Source organism: Anticarsia gemmatalis, chromosome 16 (assembly GCF_050436995.1).
Source record: "Anticarsia gemmatalis isolate Benzon Research Colony breed Stoneville strain chromosome 16, ilAntGemm2 primary, whole genome shotgun sequence".
NCBI classification, from domain to species: domain Eukaryota; kingdom Metazoa; phylum Arthropoda; class Insecta; order Lepidoptera; family Erebidae; genus Anticarsia; species Anticarsia gemmatalis.
In genome coordinates, this window is record NC_134760.1 from 7,587,727 (window position 1) to 7,601,409 (window position 13,683).

The 13,683-nt window shown below is 36.0% G+C and overlaps 1 protein-coding gene across 1 annotated transcript; it reads right to left on the minus strand.

The window, feature by feature from the left end:
- Nucleotides 1-10,134: 10,134 nt before the first annotated feature.
- Nucleotides 10,135-12,955, minus strand: LOC142979615 (uncharacterized). The gene is made up of 3 exons (XM_076124647.1): nucleotides 12,545-12,955; nucleotides 10,361-12,154; nucleotides 10,135-10,188 (listed from the first exon to the last, which is right to left on the minus strand). The coding sequence occupies exons 1-3, from the start codon at nucleotides 12,953-12,955 to the stop codon at nucleotides 10,135-10,137; spliced, it is 2,259 nt and encodes a 752-aa protein (XP_075980762.1).
- Nucleotides 12,956-13,683: the final 728 nt, after the last annotated feature.

A 13,683-nucleotide genomic window follows, 5' to 3' on the forward strand; every position in this document is an offset into this window, starting at 1 on the left:
CATATATTATTGCGGAAATATACGACGGTGTTGCGTCCTTCAGATAAGTTCAGCTGGATTAACTTGTTAGTGGATATGTTTCCCATTTTGTTGCAGAAGGTTTGCTTCATGGGAAAACAAAATAGGAAAGAGGATTGTAAAGGATGAACTAACAATTTTTATAGTGTTCTTAATTCATCAAGAACTGCAGAACACATTGAATGCAGGGTCTCCAATATGCACCTTATAGACTACCACCTTATGGAGTTGAGAAATAAACATCTGAAGTGTGAACATTGCAACAAAGCGTAAACTTTAGGTTCATACACAAAAACAACATACATGGTACAAAATTATACATAATTATTTGTTACAATGGAAAATAACATACTTAAGTAAATTATCAAGATTTTTCCTCCTTTTCTGGTTACATTTACCAACCTAATACATATACATATATTCTCTTTTAACAACTAATTCTAATAAATCACACTGTCTTGAAAAAAAATTCTGGTATTGTTTTAACAGATGTAGAGAGTAAGATATTTGTAAAACAGTTATTGATTTGCTTGACATATTAAATAAAAGGTTTTTGTTTATTTTTTCAGCATGTATAATTATGAATTATTTAACTTGTGTCATTTAGGTAGATGGAAGAAACATAAACATTTTTTCTTAGGAAAATACCGCAGAAATCAATAAAAAATGTTTATTCAAGAATTGCTTAAGTAGATGAGCTTTTAAAATTAAGTCATATCAGTCAAGATTTTTAAAGAAACTCTGACCTACTTAGTATATTTTAAAATATAAGGTTTAAAACTACGAACAAACTTGCTGACAAAGATTGTCTACTCGAAAGCGGTGCAAACCAAATATTTTAGTTAGCTACATTGTATACTGTGATATTGTACCTAGATTTACTCTACATTGTATATAACATGTTATTCTCGAGGTGAGGTACTGTCGAGTATCGAAATTTTGACATTTAGAATGTACTGCCAAAATATTTCCTACGACAGCCGTCGGAGGCGCTGATCAGATTTTCATACAAAACTCGATGACAGGTCGGTTGTCGGTAGTCGATAGTAGTAGAGAATCGAGCTACTGTAGTGTAGTCGGTACTAACTAGTACCTATCGAGAGTTTGAAATTTAAAATGTTCTTGAAAATCAGTTGTGCCTGTATCTGTGGGTAGCGCTAAATAATAGCGCGGTTTCCACAATCGGGTACTAATGCATTGCAAAGATAGTACCTATAGCGCTGATCACATCATCATACAAAAATTGTCGATAGTCTATAGTGGTAGAAATTTGCGCTACTGAGCACATTGTATTTTGCACCTTTAGAAACAGAATGGCGTAAGATTGAACCAGTATCGTGTACCTTAAGCCTTTATTCTCCTAGCCGTGTGACTTGAAGTGCCACAGTACAAACAACTTTACACTATGTTATTTCTTGTGGGTACTTTGTTAACAGGCTTCAGCTCACTGTTTTATTTGCTTATAATCCTGAGCCTAATCTGTGTCAAAATTCGTTTAGTTGTGGACGCTACTGAGATTTTTGCGACGTACTTGCGACCCCTTAACTCTTAACCTTATATCTTATATTTATGTATTTAAGAAAATACTTTTAATTTGTGTATATCTTAGATAAGTCGCTTTTATTGCTCTGAGATAGATACCTGAAATATTACAAAGGTTCCAACCGTACTTGAATACTGGATGGACTAAAATCTCACTACCGCTATTGATTTCAAAAGAAACAATGCTGCAAACTCTATTATCTTTTTGTAATCACCGCCAATTAAAGGCTAATTAGTTAGTAATAACATAAATAGACGTGCACTCTTATTCATCACGTAGTTCAAGAAGGTACCTATACCTATGATGTTTTTGTACTGCGAGTGAAGGAAACCGGTATGAAAATGTGACTGTCGTAATTGTTGAAGGTGTGTTTTTTTCCTGCTCACAATTGCCTGTAGGTAACCTTAGTCATAGAAGCACGTAATGTTGGCGTTATTCATATACAAATAACAGCAAAAGTGCCTACTGTATACACATTTTGGCCAAAGTAAGCCGAGTTGTCCGCGTAACATAGTTCTTACGGATAAAACTGTATCCAGTGTAAAAATAACATCACGCCTGTTATAAAAAGCGATAGGCAGAGGTGTATCAAATACTATCAGTCTCAAAGCAGTATACAGCAATAGACTCGTCCCTTATTTAATATTGCTGTACTCGGCGTACTTTACCGAACTCCGAGCTACTCATAACTTTTTATCTCTCGCGTTGTTTAATTTATAATAGGATACAAAATTTTACATAACTAGCTGACCCGCGCAACTTCGCTTGTGTCACATAAGGGAATGGGTTAAAATTTTCCCCGTTTTTGTAACATTTTTTACTGGTACTCTGCTCCTATTGGTTGTAGCGTGATGATATATTGCCTATAGCCTTTCTCGATAAATGAGCTATCTAACACTGAAAGAATTTTTCAAACCGGACCAGTAGTTTCTGAAATTAGCGCGTTCAAACAAACAATCAAACAAACAAACTCTTCAGCTTTATGATATTAGTATAGATTATTATTCAAGAATTACTTAAATAGATGAGCCGAGCTACTGTTAACAAATATTACATAATAGATAAGAAAGAAACATAGCACTTTACCTGACCGTACAATCGAACTGTAAACATCGTGATCAGTTGTCCTATGACAACTGATCACGATGTCATAGGACAACTGATCACGATGTTTACCGTCCGGGCCACAGACGCATTTTACAGGATAAGGTTTTGCCAATAAGGCTGACTAGGCTCACGGTTTTCTGGCCATGAGTCAATCTGTGCAGGTAAAATTGAAGCGATGTTAATACGTGTAGTATGTGGCTTAGCCATGAGCGTTCTTTTGTTTGTCATACCTATGTGGTTATGGCTCATTAGTACACAACAGTGTTGACATCAGTAGTGCACTGTCCAAGGATAACGTTGGTTTAACTTAAGCACTGATTCATCTGTTCGAACTGTATCTTCTAAAATATGTAAACAACTATCAACATTTTGCATTTCGTTTGTATAAAACATGATTAAATTAAAATGAGGCACTTAAAAAATATGTCAACCTGTGTGTTATCCCGATTTTTACCCACAAATTAAATCGAATATTCATATCACTCCCATCTAGACTACAATACACAATGTACTCATACATTACCTAATCACACATTTTCCCATAGAGGTAAGTTGAGACCAGAGATAGCCACTGGTGTGCTATATCCTTACAAACCTCCCTTGCTTCATTCGTATCCCTTAATCTTGGGTGGATATCCATACTAATATTATAAAGCTGAAGAGTTTGTTTGTTTGATTGTTTGTTTGTTTGTTTGTTTGAACGCGCTAATCTCAGGAACTACTGGTCCGATTTGAAAAATTCTTTCAGTGTTAGATAGCCCATTTATCGAGGAAGGTTATAAATTTGGAATGGAGATATTTTGATACCCGAGAAAGGACATAGGCTATATATCATCACGCTACTGCCAATAGGAGCAGAGTAACAGTAAAAAAAAATACAAAAACGGGGAACATTTTCACCCATTCTCTCATAAGTGACGCAAGCGAAGTTGCCCGGTCAGCTAGTTATAGAATATTTGTTAATAAAAAAAGATTAAAGGTGAGTTCTTTAAAAGTTCTACAACAAAACGTAAACGACTGATAAATAAAACAACGAAAATAAACGCGCACTACAGGAAAAGAACACGCATAATTGTAGCCATTTACCAGCAGATAAGAATTGACCGTAAGCGGTAGACAGACAGATTAGCTCCTAACAATACGACGGCTATTCTGACTGTGAAACAGGAAGCAAGGCGCCTCGGATTCTATCTAAGTAGGTCGATAGCTTGTTTATTAAATCCAACCCCGGTTTGACCCTGTTTATAGCGACTAGAGACGGTCACGAAGGCAGCGCCGCTCCCGCACAGTTTTTACAAGTTTTTATTAGGAACTAGCTAACTATATTGTTTTTAGAGACGATCTATATAAACAAGAAAACTTTGCTATACTTTTAAAACTCTTCTTAGTTCAATAAAGGTCTTGCACTAAGAATGGCTTGACGACAGATTTGAACGAATTTAAAAACAGACAAATTGAACCACAATTATTTATCGATCGAAAAATTAGTTTACTATTTAGCAGTTATGCTCACATCAATTATTTTAATATCAAAGGAAAACCAGAGAAAACCTAAACTCCTAAGATCTTTAAAATAGTTCTTGAAGGTATGTAAACCGTATTTAGCTAGAGAAGTAGACTAAAGACCTGTCTCCCTCATTGCGGGAAAAGACGCTTGTCCAGCAGTGGAACAATGAACCTAATAGTGACTTTTGTCAAATCCTAAGATAATTTTTCAGTTAAACTGCAAAAATTAACATACGATTCCACATAATAATCACTGTCACACTTAGTACAGGTACATAAGTAAATGGATTTTGGTCAGGTGCGGTATCAAGTTGTTTACTTTAAAACCACAAACTTATAGTTTGTTATTTTCCTTTTCAGTACCGAGGTAGGTACTGTTGTTCGTAGTCAGCAGTCCCTTTTGATCGGTAAAGTCATGGTATAGATAGTCTTGTACTACCAACCACAGGAAGGAAAATACCACTAACCAGTTTAAATTAAATACATATAACAAAATAATACATACACATTATATTTAAGTCGAATGCAGAGGAGTATGACATCACCCTAGTTTTACCATTTCCCAGGCGGCGACCCTATACTAGGGGCGTCTACAGACTCCAGACTTCTATTGAGAAACATCGAGTTTGAAAAAAGAATCACTTTTTCGACCCAGAAATCGAACTCAGAAAGGCTTCGGATCGACTTTCTTAATCAGCAGTAGTATAAAAAACTGCCTAAATTCTACAGGTAACAGGATAATTATAAACATAAATCACAACAATATAATATTCATTAAAATAGGCTAAAAAGTTAAAGTTGGAATATTTAAGACATCTTTGTATTTTACGTCTTAAAGTCGCGAAGTCAGGTGAGTTTGATTACTTTAACTGAACGTTTTTACAGTAACAGCTGGTGTTGGAATGACTGTTTGACACTATTATTTATTCTGTTATTCAACTTCTGACAAGGCTAGGCCTTCTAACGGTTATATTTTTTTTACTTTTCTGCTTTATTTTGACATGAACGATGTCGCAAACAGTCTAATAATATTGCACGTTATAACTCAACAAAAAATTCTAAGTTAAACTTCTCACATCATGAACAGTTACAAAATGAATCACGTTTTGTAGTTTAAAAGTTCTTTCAAAATAACTTCTCTACGTTACTAGACCCTCTTCCTTAGTGCCGTCATTCCTGCTCCATAAATGTCCAACTTGAGTCATTCTTTACGAGTTATTTTATCGATTTAGTTCACCAAAACATTCGTAGTTATTAAGTTGGTATCACAAACAAACCGGGCTTCAACTAGAAATTATTACGATTCTTGCGATTTCGTTTTAAGGGCTTTTGGCTAACAATACTTTGTTTACACATTCAGGGGTATTATTTTCGAGGTAATGTTTAATCCGAAGGTACTATAGTACTTATTATTCTGTGCCGAAGGTGATAAAACGTAGTGACCCGCAGATTGACTGGTAGAGAATGTCTTGGACATTGAGTCCGCTTTTATTCTATGTATCTAAGAGTTTTTAATAAATAGCCGGTGTGTAAGCTACGCTTCAAATGTTTAACACGGCATTACTGCCATTAAATAAAAAAAGGCAGTAGTAACATTTAAGCACTTATAGTTTTCAATAAATCTAAATCAATATAAAATAAACTATTCATACCAAACACAAATACGATAAAATGGTGGAAATGTAATCTGAAATAGTACCTTATTGACACATCGTTCTAATTTGTGTCTTAATTTAACAGGTTAAGGTGTATTTTGGCACAAATATAGCCAGTCCTATTTATAAACACCTTAGTAGGTCACAGGATATTTTTCATTGTGAAATATTGCTGTGTCACTATTTGCCAGAACTAGGTTTAAGTTAAAATTTTATTTTTCTGTTTTAATGTGAAGAAAGTTTATGATTTTAAGTTTCATATCTATACTTTAAATCGGTACTTGTACGTAAATATGAAGGCTATGTATAACTCTCTAATTATAATAATTTAATTTTATATATCACACATAAACCCATAAATACGCACTAATTATTGCAATAATTATGCCGATGGCATTGACTTATTTTGGTCCGTGAAAGCGATTATAATTATGTCTCCACTAATTTGTATGTTGTATCAATAGGTACGTATTATATACATTGATATCAATTTAAATGATCTAAAACATCCCTATATATATGTAAAGAGAAAAATATGTCTGTTTTTTTAAAGAGGTAGGTATAAGTATAAACTTTTAAAGACTTTCAGCCATTAGCCAAGTAATTTAGCCAAGTCTTAGCCAAGTATTTGCCATGGTTCCTCTTTAGCATTGGAGAAATCGATAACTATTTATATTACCCATGGAATTTTGAAAATTGATTGCAGTCTTGCCATGCGTTTGAACGTATGCTTAGGAGGCGAGCACATGCTCATACATACATACAACCTCTAAGTAGAGGTTTGGAATAATGCTATGTGGCCATATTAAGCGGCTGGCCATATTTAACCCAAGTAAAGGTACCTGGATCAGCCAGCAAACACATATTTTTTTGAAATGACATAAAAATATGTGTGCTTTGCTAGTGCTCTTTATAATAAACATATGCTAAGTATTATGTCATGATTTAATATTTTGTTAATGAACATACTATTTAACAAACACGAGTGAAGCAATGCCGCGATTTATACCTTCGTTTACTCTTTCAACAAACCATTGTTACACGACGTGTTTTGAATTCTATAGAATGATTAATTTTACTAGCGGACTGGCCCTACTTTGTCCAGATATAGTTAAATTTATCACGTTGATCTCGTGAGAAATTTGACTCTAGCAATCTCATATTCGTATGGAGTCGATGGGATCGAAATTCCCGTCCCAGATTCTTGTCCCGTCAGTTACAAATATTTTTTTTAGCCCATAATTGTCCCACTGCAGGGCAAGGGTCACCTCCCAAACTAGGGGGAGGAGTTAGGCCTTAAGTTCACCACGCTGGCTAAGTGCGTGTTAGGGACTTTGCATGTCCTCAATATATGTGTTATAAAAATTTTTAGGCATGCAAGGTTTCATCACGATGTTTTCCTTCACCGTTAGATCAATTGGTAATTATTTCTAACTCATATAACTTCGAGAAGTCAATAGCCGGGTCAGAGCTAGGTCCCTTTTATTTCAGATTGAAATGCACGGGACTGAGATATAGCCTCGCGAGGCTGCTCGCTCAGTCAGGACCCGGCTATTGGTGTGTTGCCTCGGATTCGAACCTGCCCGCTGCTGTTGGTGGTGCTAACTTAAATCTATCACTGTCACAAATGTATAAAAAAATAATTGTCCAATTTGCTTTTCTTGTTCAAAAGTTATGCGTGTTCATACATTTCGGTGACAAATTTTTATTTATGAAGATTATTTCCCGTTATGTTTCTTATAGGCTATAGGTAGTTATCAATTTGTTTATAGCCAGTGGTTTGTAATTCAATTTAAAGTTGGAAATAATATTTATTGATTAATTTATCCTGAAATTATTAATTGACTGATTAACGCAGCGTCGCCTGCATGCGTGTTCAGAAAATTCGTAGCTAATTTTTGAACAAAAATATAAATAACCTATTTTTGCTAAAATTGATAAAAGATTGTACCATGAGAGTGCAACACACGGGTCAATGATTTCATTTTCCACAGCATTTTTTACCTTTCTAAAACTAGCCAAATCCATTCTAAAACTATTTATATTATATTACTAGCTGACCCGCGCAGCTCCGCGCACGCTTTTTTTTCTCTCCATAAAACCTTTTTCGTTCTTACATACAATTTTACAAAAACAATTCTAGTTAGTTCAGGTCTGTTATTTCATCTCATCATCAAGTAAATCATATGTCCGTCTCCCGGCTCCAAGCTACACCCCTCTACCAATTTTCAAACCAATTGGTTCAGCCGTTCTTAAGTTATAAATGGTGTAACTAGCACCTCTTTCTTTTATATATTATTATATTATATGTATAGATTGTAAACTGCTGCGATATTATGTAAATTTTGTTATTTATTTTTGTAAGTTATAAGGAAGGAAAAGTTTGTAAATCCAACCAACCTCATCAAACCTTTATCAAATTAAATTTGTACGAAGTAATAAGAAGTTATTTTGTTCAATAGTTTCCTGAAAAATAATATAATAATAATAATAATAAGCCCGCAGGGCACCTTGAGGCGAGGTGACGGGGAGTAGCGACCCCGCGGTACCTGAGTGCTCCAGGGGGAAGTCACCCTTCCTCATCTCCGGCTTGCCTTAGTTGGCTGGTCGGAGTGAAAACTGACGAGGAAGCGGTCCCCCGCCTCTGGCTTGCCTTCATTGGCCGTCCAGAGTGGAGTCGCAAGAGCAGAGCTCCCACTCTGTTCGGAGGACGGATGCTGAGCGTAAGTGGCTAGTGGGCCAGTGATGCCGGACCCTCAGGGAGCAAATGATCTGAGTTTAACGTCCAGCGAGGCCTCTCCGTCCTTCAGCCGCTCACGTCCCTGTTGCCCTCTTGTTGCATTTTCAGCGACTAGTTTAGGGGGCCCAGTTTGTGAGTTGGCAAGTCTCCGTCTGCCACTTATACATGTTTTTAACATAGTTATCGGCAGGCGCCATAGTTCCCGTAATTTCCTAGTTTCCCGGTCCATAAGCACCTCATCCAATAGCCCAAGTAGTTTTTCCCTTTAGTTTTGCCATAGTCCCACACAGTCCGGTGACTGTCCTTGGATGCACTTTATAGTGTAGACAGGGATAGTCACCGGATTGTGACACCTTACATACTTTTTGAATATTAAAGCTGTCTAAATGGGCCTCTACGTGTTGGCTTCGGCCCCACGCACGCCTTCTAAAAGTCCGGGACTCTATAGTCCCGAGATAATGAACAGACATACATAATAATAATAAAGCCCTTTATTCAGATAAATTACAATTTTTGCTTAACTACTTTAATCTAACTTATTATGAAATGATTCACTCAAATGAAATCTAGTAACTCGTCTGTTTGCCAATCGGCAAAGGCCTCCTCCAATCTTAACCATTCTTTTCTGTTGTCAGCCACCCTGCTCCATGTCACCCCCGCCATCCTCCTCAAGTCGTCATCCCATCTTTTTGCTGGGCGACCTCTTTTTCTTATACCATTTCTTGGGTACCATTGTGTGACTTTCTTGCTCCACTTTTCTATTCCTCTTGCCATGTGGCCTGCCCACTTCCACTTGAGTCTATTTGTTTTTATGGCTATGTCATCTACCTTGGTGTTTGACCTTATGGTATGCTTCCTTACCCTATCCTGTTTCTTTATACCCATCATGCTCCTTTCCATTGCTGTTTGGCATACTGTCAGTTTGTTGGTGTCTGATTTAGTCAGTGCCCATGTTTGGCATCCGTACGATAGGACTGGAAGTATGCATGTGTTGAAAACTTTAGACTTCGTCGCCATGCCAATATGTTTATCTTTCATCACTTCCTTTAGGCTCCAATATTTCTTCCAACTATTGGTTATTCTTCTTTGCACCTCTTTTCTTATAGTGTCTTCTGGTGATATAATTTGGCCAAGGTAAATGTATTCTTTGACAAACTCAATCTTACTTTGGCCCACAATTATAGCTTCTGTGTCAGGTCCGTTTGTCATGGCCTTAGTTTTTTCGGCGTTTAGTTTAAGTCCCATCTTTTCGCTTTCTAGTGTGATGTCATTTAGCATTGTACTTAGTTCCTGAGGTGATTTGGCAAATAAGACAATATCATCAGCGAATCGTAGGTTTGTCAAGAGGTCTCCGTTTATGTTTATACCATAATCATTCCAGCAAAGGCTTTTAAATATTTGTTCCAATACTGATGAAAACAGTTTTGGTGACAATGGATCTCCCTGCCGTACCCCTCTTTGAATTTTGAATGTTTCGCCTTTTGTTTCCAGCTGTACACGAGCCATACTTTTCTTATAGATGTTCTTGAGTAAATTTATATATTTGGTTTCTATTCCTTGATGGCTCAGTGCCTCCCAGATCTTTCTGTGGAATAAGGAGTCGAAGGCTTTGCTGAAGTCTATAAAGGCAAGATAATATGTAAGATTGTATTCTTTGTACTTTTCCATGACTTGCCTTAATGTGTGTATGTGATCTAGTACTGAATACCCACTGCGGAATCCTGCCTGCTCTTTTGGTTGGTTTTCATCCAATTTTTTCTCAATTCTTTTTAGTATAACCTTTGCAAATACCTTGTATATATTGGACATCAGGTTAATTGGTCGGTAGTTTCCAATATTGTGTTTGTCGCCTTTTTTGTACAGCAGAATTATATGTGACTTTGTCCACTGTTCTGGGATCGATTCTGTCTTTAAGATATCATTGAATAAGCTTGTGAAGATAGGAGCTAAGACTTCTTTGGCTTTGGTCAAGATTTCGTTGTCAATGCCATCTGGACCAGGAGCTTTATCTGAACTTTGCGTTTCTATTGCCTTTTCAACTTCTCTTTGTAAGACGCACGGTATATCACTATCAGTGTCAACTGCAGGGTCCAGTTCGCATTCTAACTCGGAATGTTCTTGTCTGTATAGCTCTTTATAATAATTTGTAGCTATGGTCTTGATATCTACTCTTCGACTTTTATTTATTCCCCCAGCATCTCTGACTTTCGTGATCCATCTCTTCGAGTTGAGCAGTTCCTTGTGAGCTTTCTTAATACCTCCCGATGCAATAATATGTCTTTCTATTGTTTCCATTCTTGATTGCTTCCTATCTTTTCTTATACTGTGATTAATCTCTTTGCTTAGTTCTGATATGCGTCTTCTTTTGCTGTCGGAATTTATGGAGCTGATCAGTTCTTTCCTTTCTTCTAGTAGGTTCATAGTCTTGCTAGAAAACTTCTTTGTTTTTTGTTCTTTTTCTCTGACTGTTTTTATAGCTGAAGTTATTGAGTTTTCGATCCAGTTATATTTGTCTTGCACCTCCATCTTGTTGGTATCTTTCATGTAATTAACACATTTTTTTGCCAAATTTGATACAATGTCTTCATATTGTTGACTGGTACGCTTGATTTTTGTCGGATTATATTTGGGTCTTGGGTTTTTATGCTTTTGTATTCTGAGCTCAGCTCTGACCATTCTATGGTTTGTGTTGAAGTTAAATCTGTTGACTACATTTGCATCAGTGAAGTATTTAGGTTTATTCGTGAGGATAAAGTCTATCTCATTTTTATATGTGCCACCAGGAGATACCCAAGTCCATTTCCTTTTAGTTTTCTTTTTATATTTACTGTTTAAGATAGTAAGATTGTTTCCTAATGCCAGGTTGATAAGTTTTTCTCCGTTCTTACTTCTTTTTGTCCCGTAGGTGTGTGGACCTAGCACAGTTTCTTCGCCTGGTTGACATTCTCCAGTTTGTGCATTGAAATCGCCCATTACTATCAGATTTTTGTGTGTGTATTTTATTATCGTCTCGTTTATGTCATCATAGAACTTGTTTGCGGTTTCCTGATCTGCTTTTTCTGTTGGGGCGTAGATTTGCAATACCGACCATATGTCTTTATATAAGGGGAGTTTTATATTGAGTAGAGCTATTCGGTCCGATATGCCGATGAACTCTTCTACATTAGCGATTAGATGTTTCTTAATCAAGAACCCAACGCCATTTCTTCCTGGTATTTCCCCTTTGTAATAAAATAAGTAGTCACTTCGTTGTAGAATTTCTTCCCCATCTCTTCTTATTTCGCTTAAGCCCAAGATATCCCATTTTATATCTCTGAGAGCGTTTGTTAATTCTGCTAAGTTGTCATCTGTTTTTAGCGTAAGGACATTTAATGAAGCAATTTGGACTGTAGTTAGGGCATTGTCTTTGTAGTTGTCGTCGTCGATGAATTGGTTGTGGTAGCTGTGGTAGCTATTTTCTTGTTTTGGAGGGTGATAGTCTCTTACTCCCACGGTGACCAGCCGGCTTGGGAGAGTATTTGGTTTTGGTGTATAATTTTGTTGTTTGTTGTGCTCTGGTTTTCGGGGGCTGAGTGATGTTGGTTGCTATTGTTGGTTTTTGTCTGTATGAGAATTGGATCTAGATCTGGGCTTGATCAAGTGTTCATATGCATGAATTTTGTTTAGTTTAGTGGGGCCCCTTTCTTCTTTTTCCTTATTATTTTCTTGTAAAGGAGATTTAGAAGGGGAACGCTTCCTTTTGTCGTTTCTTTCTTCATTTTCCTTTCCCTGTTTTGCCTTTCCCTTTATCACAATTTTGTCATAGTGAATGTGAGCTATGTTCCCTTTATTAATCTCCTCTTTTTGTTTTTCTTTTAGTTCTTTTCTCTTTACTAATACATCCTTTGGGAAGTCTTCCGTAGCATAGCTGTTTGTAGGGAAATACTTGTTGTTCTTCAGAATTTCAATTTTCCTCCAAACCAAGGTAAGCTTTACCAATATGGGCCTACGTTTCATGCTCCCTCTTTTCCCTAGTCTATATACTTCACTAATTTCCCACTTATCAAAGTTTTCCATTTTACCATTGCTGCCTACTTCATTAAGAGTATTTAGAACAAGTTCCATGAGTTGTGTATTGTTTTCCTCTGTTTCCTCTAAACCATGTAATATCACATTGTTTTTCCTTACTACCCTCTCTAATTCGTAAGTTTTTCTCTTCAGTGTAGTTACTTCCTTTTTAAGTTTCAAATTTTCTTCGACTAGCGGAGTGAGTTTTTCCTCTATAGTTGAAGTTACGCTATTAGTGAATTTTTGTGTCAGATCTTCAACTTGTATGCTAAACTGATCCTTCACATTGTTTATTTTCTCGTCCATCTTCTCTAAAAACCTTTGTAGCTGTTGTTCCATTTTCGGACTTAATAATTTTGGTGCAATTTTTAATTTTGGTCCGATTTTATATTATTCAGTTTTTGTTGGTATTATTTGTTAATGGCAACACTGATGTCGAAAATGTCAAACTGTCAAATGACGTAAACACTAAACTGACAAGGTTATTTGTTCAATTTAGTAATCTTTTAAGGCTAATATTTGAATATATCCAATGTTCCTTGTGAAGATAACGTTTGATGTTGTAATTCGACTCACATATTCCCCACTGTAGACGTTTTTAACACTGATCGCGCACTTAATCACTGATTTTGAAAAACTTTAATCGAGAGCGCAGTTTCACGTTGTGTACCGTTTGACAGCCACCCGCCGAAAAAAAAAAAAAAAAAAAAAAAAAAAAAAAATAATAATAATAGTTATAAATATATTATTTGTTTTATTATAGTTTCGGAACAAATATTCCTACGTTGTTGATAATATTACTCATATATAATTATGAAATAAATAGTATTTAAATGACATTATGTTCAAGGGTTTTGTACTTAAAAAGCGATATTAATTCATGTTAAGCCCTCTCTCGAAATCATCAACAATGATGACGAACTAAAACACTTTGATATGAGTAATATGATTATAATTTACCAATAGCTTTTGCGGGAAATCCCAGTCCACAATTAAAATATTTATCACAACATAATATAAATATATTTAGTAGCTCTTTTCCGGGATATCATCTAATATCCTGCCTT